The sequence below is a fragment of the Carcharhinus amblyrhynchos genome, chromosome 1 (genome assembly GCF_965287045.1).
Source record: "Carcharhinus amblyrhynchos chromosome 1, sCarAmb.v2.hapA, whole genome shotgun sequence".
NCBI lineage: Eukaryota > Metazoa > Chordata > Chondrichthyes > Carcharhiniformes > Carcharhinidae > Carcharhinus > Carcharhinus amblyrhynchos.
The window spans coordinates 64775216-64794252 of NC_137324.1; the positions used below are offsets into that span (position 1 = coordinate 64775216).

Here is a 19037-nt window from a genome sequence, read left to right on the forward strand (position 1 = left end):
TGCCTGGTGATTTCAAGCAGTGTTCATTCATCCATTGTTGTAGTGTCTGCATGGTCTCCTCAAGTTACCATGCCTTGGGACGTTCTTTCCTGCAGCATATCAGGTAGACAATGTTGGCTGAATTGCAAGAATATGTACTATGTACTTGGTGGATGGTGTTCTTGCATGAGATGATGGCATCCATGTCAATGATCCAGCACGTCTTAGAGGTTGCTGTGGCAGGATTGTGTGGTGTCGTGGTCACTTCTCCCGAAGGCTGCGTAGTTTGCTGCGGACAGTGGTCTGTTTGCGGTTGTGAAGACCTGTAATTACCTGTAAAGACTCGCATTCCAACCATTATCTGAGTTGCCCTCTTTGTGAACTGAAACCCTACTCAACTGATGAAGGAGCAGTGCTCCAAAAGCTAGTGGCTTTTGCTACCAAATAAACCTGTTGGACTTTAACCTGGTGTTGTAAGATTTTTTTTACTGTATTTACCCCAGTCCAACGCCAGCATTGCCACATCTTCTAAACAGTACCATGGAACCTTTTGATGTCCACCTGAGAGAGCAGATTTAATACCTTACCCAAAAGACATCCACAGCCCAGCACCCTGTCAGTATTGCAAAGGAGTGTCAGCCTAGAAACTTTTGCTCCAGTCTCAGGAGTGGATTTTGAACCTTTTGACTCTGTGCTGAGGAATGCTGCTACTTGTACCATGGCACACTGGTATCAATAAATATTGGTGTATCTCTCTCAAATTAATTATTGGTTTTTCTCCAGCTGCTTTGAGTAGTACACTTGCCATCACCCAACAGAATTATTTTTTAAACAGAAATTGAATAATTGTTATTGATAAAGGCACATATCATAGGGTCTTGTGCTACAAATGGCATTGGGCACCTTTTTGTTTCAAGCTGTTTCTTTTAAAAGCGAAAGATTTGCTTGCCTTTAAAACTTGTTGCACAATGTGAAACTTTAAAAGTTTCTGGCGTATTTTCTTTTCTCAAGAAATCAATATTAGCAAACAGCTGATCTGCAAAATTTGTTTTTGTCTTGGTCTATCATCTGCAGGATTATGAAATGTTTAGCATGCAACAAAACAAGAATACTCATCAAGAAAGAGATGAAAACAGAAATTTTGATAAAAACGGTGATCGTAGGGAGAATGGAAATGCTCGAGCTCTTTCCCAGTCAACCATTCGCCCATCAGCATTCCCCCAATCTAATATTTTATCAAGTTCACTGGAAGCTGAGCATAGGTATGTGTAAAATCATATAGACATACTTAAAATCTGAAACTCCAATTCATTTTATTGATTAGGTGCAGTAAGACCGCAAAGGAGTCAATTACAAGTTGTTGGGAAACTTTCCGTCTGGCAATCTCTAGCATTATGTACATTATGCCGTCAGTTCTGTGAATGTAATTGTAGGATTGGTTTTTTCCATGTCCAAATGCAATTTCCACCCATTATCTTGTCCTTTTGTTTTAAGAGTTGTACTGTTTACAGTACTTAGGCGTGTTGTAGATTTTTGATTTTTTTCCCCCTCCTTTTTACACACAAACCTTCTTTCTGTCTTACGTGGATACTTTATTTCCATTTCAAAGGTTTTTACAATCTCATCACAGTTGTACCCCTTGAACTGTAGCTGTCAGTAATAACCATCCAAGGAATATTTTTCTAGTGTCATGTTTGCTTTCCAATTACATCATTTATCTTCCCAAGTATAAACTTGTGATGTATAATGTTTGTTTTCTTAGCAGATATTATCATTCTGTATATAATGCATGTTAGGCTTGTTGGCTTGCATTGTGTTCCATGTTGACTTTGATTCTAACTTGACATCATCTAGATAATTCTGAAAAGAACTGATGGCAGCTGACTGATGAATTACAAACTTTGAACAGTAATTCTGGGAAAGGGGATGTTGTATTTAAAATAAAATGACCTTCAAATGGAAGTGAAGAATATTATGCTGTAAAAGTATAATGCTTGAACTTAGATTTCCTTCAGCATGGCACGTTAAATAGTGCATTATTCTACTGAATACTTTGTTTCCTTCTAGGTTGCTGAAAGAGATGGGTTGGCAGGAAGAAAGTGAAAATGATGAAACTTGTGCTCCATTAACAGAGGATGAAATGAGGGAATTCCAGGCAATCAGTGAACAGGTAACAATGTTCTGTTCGGTATTTGGCAGAACTGCATCTATTTTATGACCCTTTTTATTTGCGCGCGTATACACACACACACACACACACACACACACACACACACACACACACACACACACACACCTCTCCCCATCTTACCCCTCATTTTTAGTTATACACCTTAGATGTTAATTGGTTCCAATACTTAGTAAGCAATATGCCAGATTGGCAAAATTCTGAAAATGTCAAATTGAATAGCTTGTAAATTTTTTGGAGTGAACTTTTGATTTGCTGGTGGCATTCCTGAGTCAGAATGTTCAGCATTTGATCCCCACGGCAGGCATTCCTGGCATGTGGCAAACAGAGCTTCAGCTCTAAATTCCAGGAGTGAGCTAGATACATGAGTTTGGTAGGCTTTTTTTTGTTCATTGGATGTGGGCGTCGCTGGCTGGGCCAGCATTTATTGCCCATCCCTGGGGGCATTTACGAGTTGGGCATTTAAGAGTCAGCCACATTGCTGCGGCTCTGAAGTCACGTTTAGAATATATATTTAAACCAACACTCTGGATAGCACAAATGCCTGGATTGTAGTTAAGCAAGTGCATGGTGGCACAGCGATTAGTGCTACTGCCTCACAGCACCAGGGACTCGGGTTCAGGTTGTGTTCCTATTCCCATTGTATGGATTTTAGAAGCACGTTATTTCCTTCAGCTGGATAAAACTAGCTGGTGTAAAAATGTTTGTAATGGCAACACTTTGTGTTGCAGCTGGATGGCCTGTTAATCAGCCCATGAATTCTCCTATTATGTCTTATTAGCCTCCAAGATGATAGCGTGATGTTTTTAAAAAAAAAAAAATTTTTTTTAAATCCCCTCTACTGCTTTTCAACTCGCATGGAAAAACTTTTTTTATAGTTGGTTAAAAAGCAACAAACTTTTTTATATTCCTTCCTCAACTTGAAATGTCACGTTTTTATCCAGGTTTTTTGAAGGTGAAATGAATCACAGAATCCCTACTGTGCAGAAGACCATTCGACCCATTGAGCCTGCACCGACACTCAGAACATCTTACCCAGATCCCCTCCCCATCCTATCCTGCAATCCCATACATTTACCATGGTCAGTTGCCTTAACCTGTACATTTTGGGACTGTGGGAGGAAACTGGAGAACCCAGAGGAAACCCACGCGGACATGGAGAGAATGTGCAATCTCCATATAGGCAGTGACTCCAGGTTGAAATGGAGCCCAATTACTTGGTGCTGTGAGGCAGCAGTGCCACCCACTGGGCCACCACAGTCTTAACTTGTGCCAGCTTCTTTCCATCACGACAGTCCAGGCACCTGTGTTACCCAGAGAGTAGGTCTAAATATGTATGATCAATCTTGCCGGAACTCCCTGTTGGATAGTCCTAATTCTAGACTTATTGCATTAGATGCTCAAGAGTTGGAAAGATATTTGGGCTGTCATGGTATTTGTGTGGAGCCTTTAATGTAATAAAACATGGCATTTCACAGGATTGTTATGAAGCAAACTTTGATACTGAAACTATGCAAGGAGATAGTAGGGCAGATGGTCTAAAGTTTGGTTAAAGCAGTTGATTTTAAAGATTATCTCAAAAGAACATAACATAAGAAATAGGAGCAGGACTAGGCCATCTAGCCCTTCGAGCCTGCCCTGCCATTCAATAAGATCATGGCTGATCTGAAGTGGATCAGTTCCATTTTCCTGCTGTCTCCCCATAACCCTAAATTCCCTTGTCTGTCAAAAACCTATCTACCTGTGACTTAAATATATTTAGTGAGGTAGCCTCCACCACTTCAATGGGCAGTGGTGGAGGAAAAGAAAAAAGAAAGGCAGAGAAATGGAGAAGTTTCATGAGAAATTCCTGAACTTAGGGCCTATGCAGCTGATGGCATGATAGCCAGTCATTGACTGATTAAATTTGTAGTGCTCAAGAGCCCAGAATTGGAGGGGCACAGACATCTTGGAGGGTATTGGGGCTGATGGAAGATACAAAGAAGTGGAGTTGCCAGGCCATGGAAGGCCTTGAAAACCAGATTGTGTTTTATTACCAAGATGTTGCTTGACTGAGAGTTAGTGCAGATTGCACATTTTGGCAGCAGTTTGTACCATCTACAAGATGCACTGCAGGAACTCACAGAGGCTCCTGAGACAGCACCTTCCAAACCTGCAACTGCTGTCGTCTAGAAGGAAAAGAGCAGGCGCGTGAGAACATCACCTGGAAGATCCCTTCCAAGCCATTCACCATCCTGACTTGGAAGTGTATTGCTGTTGCTTCACTGCTGCCTGGCCAACAGCCTGAAACTCCCTTATAGCACTGTAGTTGTACCTGGACCACATGGACTGCAGTCGTTCAAGAAGCCAGTTTGTCAGCACCTTCTCTAAGGCAATTAGAAATGGGATATAAATGCTGGCCTGGCTAGCGATGCCCACATCTCAATTCTTAAAGAAGGCTGACTGGCCTGTCATTGCTGAGTCTCTCCTCGCACCAAAGGTGCAACATTTGCAGTTCCCCAGTCCTCTAGCACTACACATATCAAAGGAGTTATGGTCAGTACCTCTGAAATTTCAGCCTTACTTCCATCAGCATCCTGGAACTTGTCTGATCTAGTTTCATCAACTTCAAAGTACCTCCACCCCCATCACACCTTGCAGTGTTTCAGCTATCATCATCTTCAGTATGTTTTGGGCAGCTTCTTCTTTCTGCATAAAGTCAGATGCAGAGAGCTCATACAGCACTTTCTCCATGCCCCATGCATCAATTCCCTTTTTGATCTTTAATCAGCCCCAACCTACCTCTTACTACCCTTTCGTTATTTGCCTTTAGAAGACTTTTGGATTCTCTTGTATGTTGGTTGCTGGTGTTATCTCTCACTTTCTCTTTTTGCTTCTTTTATTTCTTTTTCCATTTCCCCTCCAAACTTTCTACAGACAGCTTGGTCTCTCTTTTGTTTTGTCAACCTCACAGCTGTCATATACCCCCTGATTCATCCTATTCTCTATCCTCCAGCAAGCACTGGCTTTTGTTGCTCTTTCCTCTTGGGGATGTACTTCGACTATTCCTCAACCATCTCCTCCTTAAAACCCTGTCAGTCGTATTCAGTTTACCTGGAATGGATTCATTCTTGCCTATGTGAAATTGCTCCTAGTCCTTTTGCATAGCTAACATTATGAGACAATAATCATTGTTCCCTGTTTGTGTTGTGCATTCAATTTGAAATATCTGATTTTTTTCTGGCATTTAAATTCCTGCCTATCTAAGTTGTTTGGATTGACTAATTCAAATAACTGAATAATTCAATATTTCTACACTAAAAGAATTAGAATAATGTAGCTTAAATTGTAGTAGATACATGGATTTGAAAGGAGAAGTGGTGAAGCTCAGGTGATTTTTGAATGTCCTCTGGATCAGTGTTAGAAGTCTGAACCAATTTCTACAAGTCTGGAAAAACTTACAAGAAACAGTCTTCCTTCCTCTGTGAAGTTGTTACCAGAAACATTACAGTATTTGTGCTATAACATTTAAAGATGGTATTCCCTTCCTTTGTGAAGTTGTTACAAAATTACATGGGAAGAGATTACAAAGGTATATCATATACATTTAAACTACACTCATCATGACTAGATTAAATTAAAATAAAAGTAGGGCAGGCGATGGCCTACTGGTATTATCCCTAGACTATTAGTCTGGGGATCCAGGTTCAAATCCTCCATGGCAGATGATGGAATTTAAAGTCAACTAAAAGAACCTGGAATTAAGAGTCTACTGTTGACCGTGAAACCATTGTCGATTGTTGGAAAAACCCTTTTGCTTCACTAATGTCCTTTTAGGGAAGGAAATCTGCTGTCCTTAGCTGGTCTGACCTACATCTGACTCCAAAGCCACAGCAATGTGGTTGACTCTACTGCCCTTTGGCCAGCATTTGTTGCCCATCAGCGACGCCCATGTCCCATGAGCGAATAAAAAAGATTAAAACTAACAAATGGGATAAGGGACATATTCATGAATCTCTAAGAATTATTTGCATCAAATTACACTTTTTTTTTTAGTGTGGAGCATTCTACCATGTTTAAATACGACTAAAATCTTGAGAGGAAACTGTTTGTGCGACTACTTCAAATGCATTCTTTCAAAATGCCAGTCTCGTTCTAAAATATATTTTGTTTCATCCTGGTGAACAATAATTTGACATTTATTCAAAATAGCAGAATTTGGAAGGAAACCTGAACAGTTTTGCTGCTAGAATATTGTCTTGTTAAGGAAGCATGAATTTGAAAATTGAAACTAAAGGACAGGTTGCCTTTTTTATCACTGCACAAATCACCAATTTAAACAGTGAAATCTAGATTGTACGTTGGTGCACTGAGGAATTATGGAGTGTGTGTTCATTCCTATATATATATATATATTATATATATCCTATATTATATATTGTGCATGAGTCGCAAAAACCCAGCTTGCAGGTGCAGCAGGTGGTCAGGAAGGAGAATGGGATGCTGGCCTTCATAGCGAGGGGGATTGAATATAAAAGTAGGGAGGTCTTGCTGCAGCTGTATAGGGCATTGGTGAGGCCGCAACTGGAGTACTGTGTGCATTTTTGGGCGCCGCACCTGCGCAAAGATATTTTGGCCTTGGAGGGAGTGCAGAGGAGGTTTACTAGGCTGATACCGGAGTTGAGGGGGTTGAGCTATGAGGAGAGGATGAATAAACTGGGCTTGTACTCGTTAAGAGTTTAGAAGAATGAGAGGAGATCTCATTGAGACGTATAAGATGATGAATGGGATGGATAGGATAGAGGTGGAAAGACTTCCTGCTCAAAAAAGACAATAGGACTAGGGGGCACAGCCTCAAGATAAAAGGGGGGCGGTTTAGAACGGAGTTGAGGAGGAACTTCTTCACTCAAAGGGTGGTGAATCTCTGGAATTCTCTGCCCGTTGAAGTGGTGGAGGCTGCCTCGCTAAATATTTTTAAGACGCGGGTTGATGGGTTTTTGATAGGAGAGGGGATTAAGGGTTATGGGGAGAGGGCGGGAAAGTGGAACTGAGCAGCGACAGATCAGCCATGATCTTATTGAATGGCGGGGCAGGCTCGAAGGGCTGGATGGCCTACTCCTGCTCCTATTTCTTATGTTCTTATATTTCCCCCACTTCATTCTTGTTGCCCATTTTCATTTGAGGTGTATTCCCAGAGAGAGGAAAGGAAAAGTCAAGATGATCTGCATGCCTCTTATGCATTTAACATCAGATTCAGGAGTATGACTGGCAAGAGAGTTGGAAGCAAGTTGCAGTAAATGATTTCACTTCAAATCAACTCCTTAATAGGAACAGAATAGCTTTGTTTTTGGCATTCTTGAAGGACTGTTTCTTTTATGCCAGTCACACTTCACTAGGGTGCTATCGGGATTTGATGGATTGAGTTGTAAGGAGAGCTGGATAGACTGGGACTTTTTTTCTCTGGAGTGTAGCAGGCTTAGGGGTGATCTTATAGATGTCTATAAAATAATGAGGAGCATTGACAAGGTAGTTAGTCAATATCTTTTCCCAAAGGTAGGGGAGTCTAAAATTGGAGGGCGTAGGTTTAAGGTGAGAGGGGAGACATACAAAAGTGTCCAGAGGGGTAATTTTTTCAGAGGGTGCTGAGTGTCTGGAACAAGCTGCCAGAGGTGGTAGTAGAGGCGCATACAATTTTATCTTTTAAAAAGTATTTACATAGTCACATGGGTACGATGGATAGAGAGGGGTATGGGCCAAATGCGGGTAATTGGGATTAGCTTAGAGGTTTTAAAGGGTGGCATGGAGAAGTTGGGCTGAACGGCCTGCTTCCATGCTGTAAACCTCTATGACTGTATGATTTGGAGAGTAGAGCCTTACTGCAGTACTATCCACTAATATGAATGCTATCTCAGTGCCACAGTTCAGCCAAAGGAAGCTGGAGGGAGATGATGTGTTAGTTCTGTCTGGATGCATTGTCTCCACTCATGTACTTTGAGATCAGTTAACGAAAAGATTGTTTAATCTAGTGTTTGGCTGTGACTGAGGGTCAAACACAATCTTTTTTAGTTCTTGGGATATGAGCATTGTTGGCTGGGCCAACATTTATTGCCTGTCCCTAAATGCCCAATGTGATGAGCCACTTTCTTGGACTGCTGTAGTCCAACTGGGATGGATATATCAGCAGTGTTCTGAAGGAGGGAGTTTTTTTAACTCAGTGACAGCAACAGTGATATTATTCTGAGTCAGGGTAGCATGAAACTTGGAGAGGACCATTGTAAGAAGTGGTCTGATGCCCTTGTCCTACTAGTTGCTAGAGATTGTATGTGTGTATGGAAGGTGCTGTTGAAGGAGCCTTGGTGAGGTGCTGAAATGCATTTTGTATATGCTACACACGACTGCCACTGTGCCCTGGTAGTGGAGGGAGTGAATATGGAAGGTGGTGGTTAGGTTGCTGATCAAGCTGTCCCATCCTTGTAGTGGAATGAAGGTCATTGAAGCAGCTGAAGATGGTTCGGCCTACCACACTGCCCTGAGGAACTGGTGTCCTGGAGTTAAGATGATTGGCTTCAACCCTCTACCTTTGTGCTCTGGGGTAATCGAGGGGTTAACTCTGCTCTGGTTGAAATCAAACGATTTCACAGAAATCAAACAATTTCAACCAGAGCAGAGTTTACCCCTCGGTTCCCATTTTGATGTTATACTTGATCAAATGCTGCCTTGAAGTCAAGGGCAGTCACTCGCCTTAACTCTGGAATTTAACTCTTGTCCAGTTTTGACTAAGGCAGCAGCATTTTACATTATAATTGCTGTATTGCTGGGTTTGTTACAGATTTGTTATATTTGTGGTTTGTTACCTTGCAATTTTTTAATGTATTCTTATGTTTTATTTCAGCTACAGAAAAATGGTCTTCGAAAAAATGGTCTTCTGAAAAATGGTCTAACTTGTAACTTCAAATTTAGTACGTGGAAGAGCACTTGTAAGCCCACTGTTAATGATGACACAGAGACGAGCAGCAGCGATACATCTGATGATGATGTGTGAGAGGTTAAAGAAAGACACAAAAAATTATTTGGGTATAATAATTATCATTGTGGTAAACTGCCAAAAATAAACTGCATTAAAAGCAGTACGGTACCCCACCAGAAGAAATATGAGGGGACTTCTTTATTCAAGAACACAGATTGTTGGACTTGGCCTAATTTGAACTTTGCTTAATGCTTTGTAACGGCCTTTTGTAGTAATGAGGATTTCAGTTGGATTTAGCATTGATCTGCTTCATCACTGCTGATCAGAAGATACATTACTACAATGTGAAAAAAAATTATTGATCATGGGATAATTCACAGATCTAATAAACCGAATTGAAGTTCAAATTGTGTATTGTTCCATGGAGCTTTTGGCTTAAAGTTGTTCCATTCGTTGAGAAACAGCAATCTGAAAACACAGTATCCTGCTTGTTGAATCATATTCATTACCAAAACAGGACCCTGCAAGTCCAGTGTCTACAGAAAAACAGGTGATGTAGCATGTTGTCCAAAAGTGGAGAAAGATGCAGTAGAATTTTCATTGCCTAAAATTAATGAGTGCTCTTGTACTGTTCCACTTCTTTCTCAAAGTTAATTGATTTTTTGTAGTTTTTTAAAAAAATCATCACATTCTTCAATTTGCAGAAAGAAAAATACTGAGATCAAGAGCTTTATCTGTGCTGCACACAGCCTTGATATTCAGGGTGGACTGTCCAAAGCAAACTATTCAAAATTGACAGATTATTTTGATAAAGCAGTTACTTATAAGTCTTACCGAGAGGTTATGATCACAGTTGCTGGATCTATTCACTAAATGGAATAAAAACTGGATTTGCAGCAAGTCTGATGATGGTCTGACTTTGTGCCAGGACTATTTTGGGAGTTGGTGCTCCTGCATATTTAATATCAGGCTTCAAATTCCAATTACCTTGTAAGAGAAGCTGAAACCTTTTAAAAAGGTTGTGGCCATGACCCATAACAGACTGGGTTTAATCTCCACATGAGGATTTGAACATATAATCTAGGTTAACACTTCAATACAATCCTGAGTGTTATATTGTCAGAGGTGTTGCCCATTCTGATAATTGAGATGAACTTTAAACACCTCATTGCACTATTCAAAGAGCGTGGAATTTTCGCAGTGGCCTAGTTGAAATTATTCCTTCAGCCAGTATTCAGAGAAATTAACAATTGTCATTAATTTAATTGCTCTGTGTAGGAGCGTGCTATGTTTGATTGACTACTGCATTTACTCACTCTTCAGTAGGTGAACAATAATTTACTCTTTGAACTACTTTGGGATTTTGATAAGTGATATGGTACTACATAAATGCAAATTTGCAGACCTTTTCCTTTCTTTCAGCCGGGATTATGTGGCTTTGATTTCATGAATTTTATATGTAGACACTCAATTATTTTATTTAACCATCGCAATCTGTCTACTTTTCTGCAAGAAAAAAAGGCAAGAATTAATTGTATGAATTTAGTTGCAAGAATTAGTGTAAAATCGTCCTTAAAAATATTTTAATACTAGTTAAATTTCATATAACACTTCACAGGCGTGTTATGTAATAGGATCCCTGCCTTGGCAAATTATTTAAACGCTAACAATTTTCTTGATGTTGTTTTGTGACACACAGGATGCACTCTTTGGTTACATTTGATATAATGTTTAACTTTGAATGTAATATCAAAACTACTGATATTATGGGCCAGAAGAAACAAAATTCACTTTTTTATTAGGTGAATTTTTTGTGGAAAATTAATTACAATTTCAGAAATTTGATGAATTTCCACAGTTATCTTACAAGCTGGAAGAAGGAAGAATGAAAAACTTAGGCCAAAGAATCCAAGATTGCTGGCACCATTTTCTTCCCGGTTTTCCATGACTCTGGTTGATGTGACAGTCAGCAAATAGAAACTCGGCCCTTAAACCTCTAGTTTTAATTTCTTATCTCATAGCTTTTTTCAAAAGTGCAACAGTCACAGCAGTTTTCAAATTCTTGGTCTTTTCCAGGTTTTCGGGATCCTTGGAAGATTACTATTGGTGCATTTACCATCTCTGTAGCTACTTTCTTTAATATCCTAGGATGCAACTCAAGTCCAGGGGATTTATTGACCTTATAGCTCCATTAATATTGCTAATATTTTTTCTCAAAATAATTATAGTATTTATTTCCTCCCTACTTTCCCTTGATTAGTATTTTTGGAATATTATATGTCTTCTACTGTGCTTATTTCTCCCACCATTTCCTGGTTCCTGAGTATTATTTCCCTATTTCATTCTGAGGCCTATGTTCACTTAGATCTCACTCCTTTTTAAATATTTAAAGAAGCTCTTGCTGTCACTTTTTACTTTTCTTGCTGGTCATCTTTTATCGGTTTTTAAAACTTTTTCCACCCTCTGGCTTTATCGTTAATCTTTGCCATATTGTATATTTTTCTCTTTCAGTTTAATACTATGCTTAATTTCCTTGTTAACTATGTTTAATTTATCTTCCTGGAATCTTTTTCCTAGGTGGGATATATTTGTTGAGAGTTATGAATTCATGAACAAATAAGTCGGGGAGTGCAGCTGTATTAAATTTTAAGGGAGTAAGGTCAGGCTGGATGGCCTCTATTTTAACACCAGAGCTACCGCAGGTAAAGCAAGTGAGTTAAGGGCAATGATTTACACATGGGAGTGTGATATAGCAGTCATCAGAGACTTGGTTGAAGGAAGAACAGAATAGGCAACTCAACATTCTGGGATATAGAATCTTCAGGCAAGATGGGAGGAGGTAAAAGAGGAAGAGGCATTGCATTATTAGTTAAGGAGTCAGTTACAGCAGTAAGGAGGGATATCTTGGGCAGGACACCAAATGAAGCTTTGAGAGTAGAGTTTAGGAATAAAAAAGGGGCATCCGCATTGCTAGGTGTTTATTATAGACCTCCAGACAGGAATATTGAGCAGCAAATATGTGCTCATTTGTGGAGGTGTGTAAAAATGAAGGTAGTGTTACTAATATTGGGTGATTTCAACTTTGCCACATTAACTGAGATATACATAGTGTTAAGGGCTTGGATTGAGTAGATTTCTTGAAATGTGTACAGGAGAATTTTTTAGATCAACATAAGGAAGGCCCAACAAGGGAAGGAACTGTTTGGGCCTAATTCTGAGGAATGAAGCCAGACAGATGGTTGAGGTGGTGGTGGTGGGGGAAGCATTTTAGTAATAGCAATCACAACATGCTGCAAATTGAGCTTCTTATGGACAAGGAAATTGGCAAGCTATTGGAGAAACTTAGGATAGAGGTGGAGAGACTCTTGCCGCTCAAAAAAGACAGTAGGACTAGGGGGCACAGCCTCAAGATAAAGGGGAGGCGGTTTAGAACGGAGTTGAGGAGGAACTTCTTCACTCAAAGGGTGGTGAATCTCTGGAATTCTCTGCCCGTTGAAGTGGTGGAGGCTGCCTCGCTAAATATTTTTAAGAAGCGGGTTGATGGGTTTTTGATAAGAGAGGGGATTAAGGGTTATGGGGAGAGGGCGGGAAAGTGGAACTGAGCCACAACAGATCAGCCATGATCTTATTGAATGGCGGGGCAGGCTCGAAGGGCTAGATGGCCTACTCCTGCTCCTATTTCTTATGTTCTTATGTTCTTATGAAGGACAGCATCCCTTTCCACTTAGAGAGGCAAAGCTTGATCAGGGATAGTCAGCATGGCTTTGTCAGAGGGAAGTCATGTCTAAGAAATTGATTGAATTGTTTGAGGATGTGAACAGGTGTGTAGACAAGGGAAGTGCAATTGATGTAGTTCATATGGATTTTAGCAAAGCTTTTGACAAGGTCCCGCATGGGAGACTTGTAAAGCACATGGGATGTAGGGTAATTTGATAAAGTAGATTTAAAATTTCCTCAGTTGTCGGAGACAGAGGGTGATGACAGGCTGCTTTAGTGACTGGCAGCTGGTGTTCAGTGGCATATCACAGGGCATTGGACCCCCTATTAGTCATTTATATGTAATGGGAAGGATTAGAAAGTTTGTGGATGACACAGATTGGCCAGGTGATTAACTGGTAGAATATATCCAGCTACAAAAAGATACAGACAATAGGCAGATAAATGGCAGGTGGAATTTAACCCTGAAAAGTTTGGAAGGAGTAATTTGACAAGTACTCAATGAATGGTAGGATACTGGAAGTTCTGTGGAACAAAAGAACTGTGGCATGTTTGCCCACTGATTTCTGAAGACAGAAGGGCATGCCAGTAGACTGGTGAACAATTCCTGTGGGATACTTGCCTTTATCAATCGAGGCATAGGTTACAAAAGCAGGGAAGTCATGTTGGAATTGTATAGAACTTTGGTGAGGCCACAGCTAGAATACCGTATGCAGTCTGATCACCACATTATTGGAAGGATATGATTGCATTAGAGGGGATGCAGAGGAGATTTATCAGGATGCTGCCTGGGATGGAACATTTAAATTATGAAAAGAGGTCGGATACGCTTGGGTTGTTTTTGTTGACGCAGAAAAGACAGGGTGACCTGATCAAGGTGTACAAGATATGAGGGACATGTACAAAGTGGATAAGGAGCAGCTGTTCTCCTTAGTTGAAGGGTCAGTCATGACAGGACATCACTTCAAAGTGAGAGGCAGCAAATTCAGGGGAGATGTAAGAAAGACTTTTTTTTTTTACCCAGAGGGCAGTGATGATTCAGAATGTGCTGCCTGGGAGGGTGATCGAGGCAGGTTGCCTCATATCCTTTAAAAAGTACCTGGATGAGCACTTGGCGCGTCACAACATTCAGGACAATGTGCTAAGTGCTGGCAGATGGGATTAGGTGGGAGTTCAGGTGTTTCTAATGTGTCAATAGTGACTCAATGGACTGAAGGGCCTCTTCTGCATTATGATTCTATAAATTATTTTCATGTCTGCCACTGTCGTTCAACTGTCTTTTCCATTGAACTTCTTTCCCAGTCCACTCCAGCCAACACTCGTCCCTTGGTAATTAACCTTCTTCACGAACTGCTAAATATTATGTCACAGTTTCCTCGGGGATCTTTTACTCTTGAGAATATTTATCTCATCACCAGATCCAAAGTAACCTGATCTCTGGTTGTATCCCCACCATGTTATTCAAGGAAACTGTCCCAAATACACACTATGAATCCTCATGGCTCCCTCTGTTAATTGATTTTCTCAATTCACATGAAGATTAAAGTCACCCGTGATTAACGTACTGTCTTTTTTACATACCATCATTATCTCCTGATGTATTCTTTGCCCTACAATATATTCTAGGGTCCCTATAGACTACTCCCACTAGTGTCGTCTTTCTCATGTAATTCCTTACCTTCACCCATGTTGATTCTACATCTTCCAATCTAAAATTGTTTCTTGCTATTGTACTTATTCCATCTGGTACTAACAAAGCGACCACACCACCATCCTTTTGTCTGACCTTAAGGAAAATCACATACCCCTGAATATTTAGTTTTATCTCCTTGAAACTGTCTCTGCATGGTTATAAGATCACACCTGCTAACCTCAATTTGTGTTGTCAGTTAATTTATTTTGCGCCGAATATTGCGTGCATTTAAGTAGAGAGTCATTAATGTTGCTTTTTTACTGTTTTTTCTGTCCCTTGATTCTGTTTGCTGTTTTTTTTAACGGTAGACACTCTGACCCTCCTTGTCAAACTCTGGGGATAATTACCTTAATAGCGCCTTCCTATGCTTCCGTATCTTTTAACCTTGTAAGCCTACATATCCTCCCTTCAGAATCATTGACCCCTCATTTAGTTTAAAGCCCTCCCTACTTCCCCAGGTATGTGGTTTGCAAAAACACTTGCTGATTTTTTTTTTAAGTGGGATTTTCAGATTGAATTTCCCGCACTAGCAGGATTCCTTCTGAAAATCAGGGGGTGGGACCTATTTCCGTTGGAGAGGCCAGCAGCATAGCAATAAGTGGGCCACTGTGCATGCATGCGCCAATCTGTCAGTGCCAAAATTGATGCACGCCCCATACTGCAAGCTTTCTAATTGCTGGCCAGCCCTGCAAACCTTGCCACCCCCACCCCAATCACCTGACCTGCTGGACCTCAGGGCCAATCCCTATGTCTCCATTCCCTGTCCAGCCCCAATCCCCACCCTCCCACCCCACCCCGGATGGCCAGGCCTGATCACCTGCCGCCGACCTTGAATGCAGAGTGGCAGTGGGTCCCTCCCATCCCCACTGATTTGCCCCCAATAGGTCCTGCCCCCTCTGGCCACACCCTTTGGCTTTGCCCAATGTTTGGGCAGTGCCAAGTGCCCCTTGAGCATTGCCAGTTTGCCCCTAGGGAAGTGCTGGGGGTAAGATTGGCACTGCCTAGGGGGCACCCCCTTACCCTGACCTGAGGGGGCCTCCATGGCCTTTCTTCACTCCAGCGAGGTTGGCTGCCTGTTCCCTGTTAGTGGGGAGCAGTTGTAAACCCTGCTGGAATGAACCATTCCTGGTAGGGTGGGAGACCCTAGCAGGCCCGGGCTCCCTGCTGAGTGCTACGGCCTTTGCGTATCTGTGGCCGCTGGATTTCCAGCATGCCAAAATCGGTGTGGAGCTGAATAAATTATTCCAATGCTCATTTAAACCTGTTTAGTGGGTCTGGGCCTGAAGTCTGCCACAAATGTTTCACTCAAGTGAGCTTTACAACAGCTCCTACTAGAAGGGAGCTGGTGGCCCGACCCTGTTGGAGTGAAGGAGAGTCCTGGAGGCCTGCCAGAATGGGGGGGGGGGGGGTGGGATTTACTTCAGTTTTTTCATGAATTCGACACTTAGAATTTTTTTGAGAGAATTGCACCTTTTTTGAAGTTATCTACTTTGGTAGGAAGAATAAAGGAACTAAGTATTTAAATAGAGGAAGAAAGCCAGAAGCTGCAGCACAGAGGGATTTGGGAATCCTTATACATAAATCACAGCTAGCGTACATGTTCGACAGATAATGAGGAAAGCAAATGGAATATTGGTCTTTATTCCAAAGGGAATGGAATGTAAAAGTTGGGAAGTTTTGCTAAAATGATACAAGGTACAACTTAGATTACAGCTAAAATGCATTTCAGTCAACAAAGTGTAATCTTTTTGCAGATTTTTTTCTGCAAAACTAATGGTATAAAAGTGGAAGATCATCATTTCAAGTGATGTCAAGAGGAATCATTGGCAGCAACTTCTGGATTTCTGTGTTTTAGCTGTTTCACAGTTGTAACGATGCCAAATGCTGACAGTTTTGCTGTCATTACAACAGTCAAACCTGAACCAAAATATTTTAAAATGGCCACACTCCTCTTGCATTTAACATTGTATCACATGCTCACCTACAGGCAAAAATGACATTTGTATTAAAGACACTCCCAAAGAAAATGGACACTATTGTGATCCAATTAACTTGCATGGTAAAATACCCAAGAGGTACTCAAAAACCATGGGCAGTCACAAATTAGAAATTGCAGATGACCTTCAATGCATCAAGCCATTTTACAGTATAAAACACTGGTTGTACAGGTCAGTACAAGGCAGTAGCGGGTTTTGTGAAAGAAACGGCTTTTGTAGGATAGAGCACTATTTAGCCAGTAGCCATAGTGACAGAGAAACTGTTTTATCTTTGCAAGCACTCAGTCCCAAAACTAGAATTTTTTCTGTTGCTGTGGATGTTAAGTAAAGAATTCCATTTGAAGAGTACTTTCTAAGTCTATAAAGTGACTAATTTGTAAATAAGGGCAACTATAAAGATATGGCAGCTGATGCCAGTCCCTAAACTGTCTAGTTTGTAGGTTTCACTGTACATGTAAGCACCTTTGTAATTGATTTGCTCATTGAAATCAAGGGGTTAGTTTCTCAATGCATTTGATATATTGAGGGAGTTTATTATAAAGTGATATGCATTGTATGTACTTTTACTTCATAGGGTGTATATTTTAGGAATTCATTCATGGGATATGGAAATCATTGCTAATGCCCTAATAGCCCTTGAAGAGATGGTGGTGAGCTACCACCTGCAAGGTTCTATGGTGAAGGTACATCTATTGTACTGTCAGGGGAAGAGTTCCCAGTAATGATGAAGGGGCAGCGAGATCTTTCTAAGCCAGAATAGTATGCGAATTGGAGGTGAATTTAGAGATAGACGTTCACTTGTGCATCTGCTGCCTTTGTCCTTCTAGGTGGCAACGGTTGCTCATTTGTGAGGTATTTATTCGTTTTCACTAACTTTCTTTTTAAAAAAAGTAGTTATTTCACGGAATTATTTGAAGGTAAGATAGAGTTCAAACTTATGAAACTTATTTAAAGTTTACCTTGGCTATTTCTAAAATGTGCTTTGTATGTGTGAAGCAGGAAGGTATTTTAAATGCAACAGTCTGTAGATTTATATGTTCGTTATTTCAATTTTGTTTTGCAGCTTTTAATATTCTGGGGCTGAGTTTCCACTTTGGAGGCTTGCTGAGAACTCTGCCATACCACACTTGAAATTGTGCTGGGTGTAGTCTACAATTGAAACTTCCTGCTGAAATTCATTAGTGTAATCATAAATATAAAACATTCCATGAACCAGCATTCTTTCTGACTATATCACAGCTTTGTATGGTTCATTCTCTGCTCAAGACCGCAAGAAACTACAAAAGGTTGTGAATGTAGCCCAATCCATCTCACAAACCAGTCTCCCATCCATTGACTCTGTCTACACTTCCTGCTGCTAGCATAATCAAGGACTCCATGCACTCCGGACATTCTCTCTCCCATCTTCTTCAGGAAAAAGATACAAACGTCTGCGGTCACATACCAACTGACTCAAGAACATCTTCCCTGCTCATGTTAGACTTTTGAATGGACTTACCTTGCATTAAGTTGATCTTTCTCTACAACCTAGCTACAGTTGCAACACTACATTCTGCACTCCCATTTCCTTCTCTATGAACGGTATACTTTGTATAGCGCACAAGAACAATACTTTTCACTGTATGCTAATACATGGCAATAAATCCAGTCAGGCAGCATAATGGAATGCAATGCAACCTCTTCTTTGAGTTTCTCGTCAAATAACCACTTTAGGTGTGTGACCAAACATTTGCCTGATTTAAATGAAAATGTAGTTTCATTGATAAACATTAGTCAGTGCTTTGTAAACTAAAAATGTTTTGAAATAAATAAACCTTTTGCGTGCCTGTGTGTGTCAAAAATGAACACAATTTGAAGAGCCTTCTTAAACCAGTGCAATTGATTCCTGCAATTTCAACCTGGGGATGTGGGCAGGATGTGATTGAGACATGAAGAATTTTGCCCCAGCATTGAAAACACATACTTGGGTGGTAACAAACTTAAATTGTGTTAATATTACTGGTGTAAATGTGCAGGAAACTCTAACCCTCTGTTTTTCTCTGAGGTGGAAGTCTAATTAAGTCTCCCAATCGTTTGTTGTTGTGAAAATAAGTCAAATATGGCAAGAGTAAAGAGAAGTAGGTTTGCAATTAAACATTTTAATAAAGCTAATTTTAAGTTCAGAAAATCTGCCAAGATGAGTGAGCCATAAGTAAGAAATATGAAGGTAATTTTTTGCTGCCCAAATTTGAGGGTCTTTATCCAAAACAAAAAACGAACCAATTCGATTCAAAGTTTCCAAAATAAACTGACTCAGATTAACACATTTTATTGACAGAAAACATAAAATCTAATTAGTCATGTGCCTATGTGTGACAGGTGGAGATGCATGCATCCAAGATCACTTACAAACTTCTAAACTATTGATGTCAGGTATGGGAAGCCCTTACCAGTGCTGTCAAGCCTTGATCTCAGTTCCCAGCCATTGCTTATTCTCTCTTCTCTTCACTTGCTGATCACAGAAACATATAAGTCTGT

The 19037-nt window shown here is 40.5% G+C and overlaps 1 protein-coding gene across 2 annotated transcripts in view; it reads left to right on the forward strand.

The window, feature by feature from the left end:
* Window positions 1-18173, forward strand: part of LOC145341291 (vasculin-like) — a 92392-nt gene extending 74219 nt beyond the window's left edge. Inside the window, exons 10-13 of one of the 2 annotated variants that reach the window (XR_013886347.1) lie at window positions 1054-1241; window positions 2047-2149; window positions 9039-9663; window positions 17584-18173. Coding sequence is in view for 1 of the 2 variants with exons in the window: in XM_080186216.1 (XP_080042342.1) it covers window positions 1054-1241; window positions 2047-2149; window positions 9039-9188 (441 nt within the window). In the remaining variant the exon portion in view is untranslated. Of the gene's footprint in view, window positions 1-1053; window positions 1242-2046; window positions 2150-9038; window positions 10023-17583 lie in introns of those variants that run through there. The other variant, XM_080186216.1, reaches the window with a different exon arrangement.
* Window positions 18174-19037: the final 864 nt, after the last annotated feature.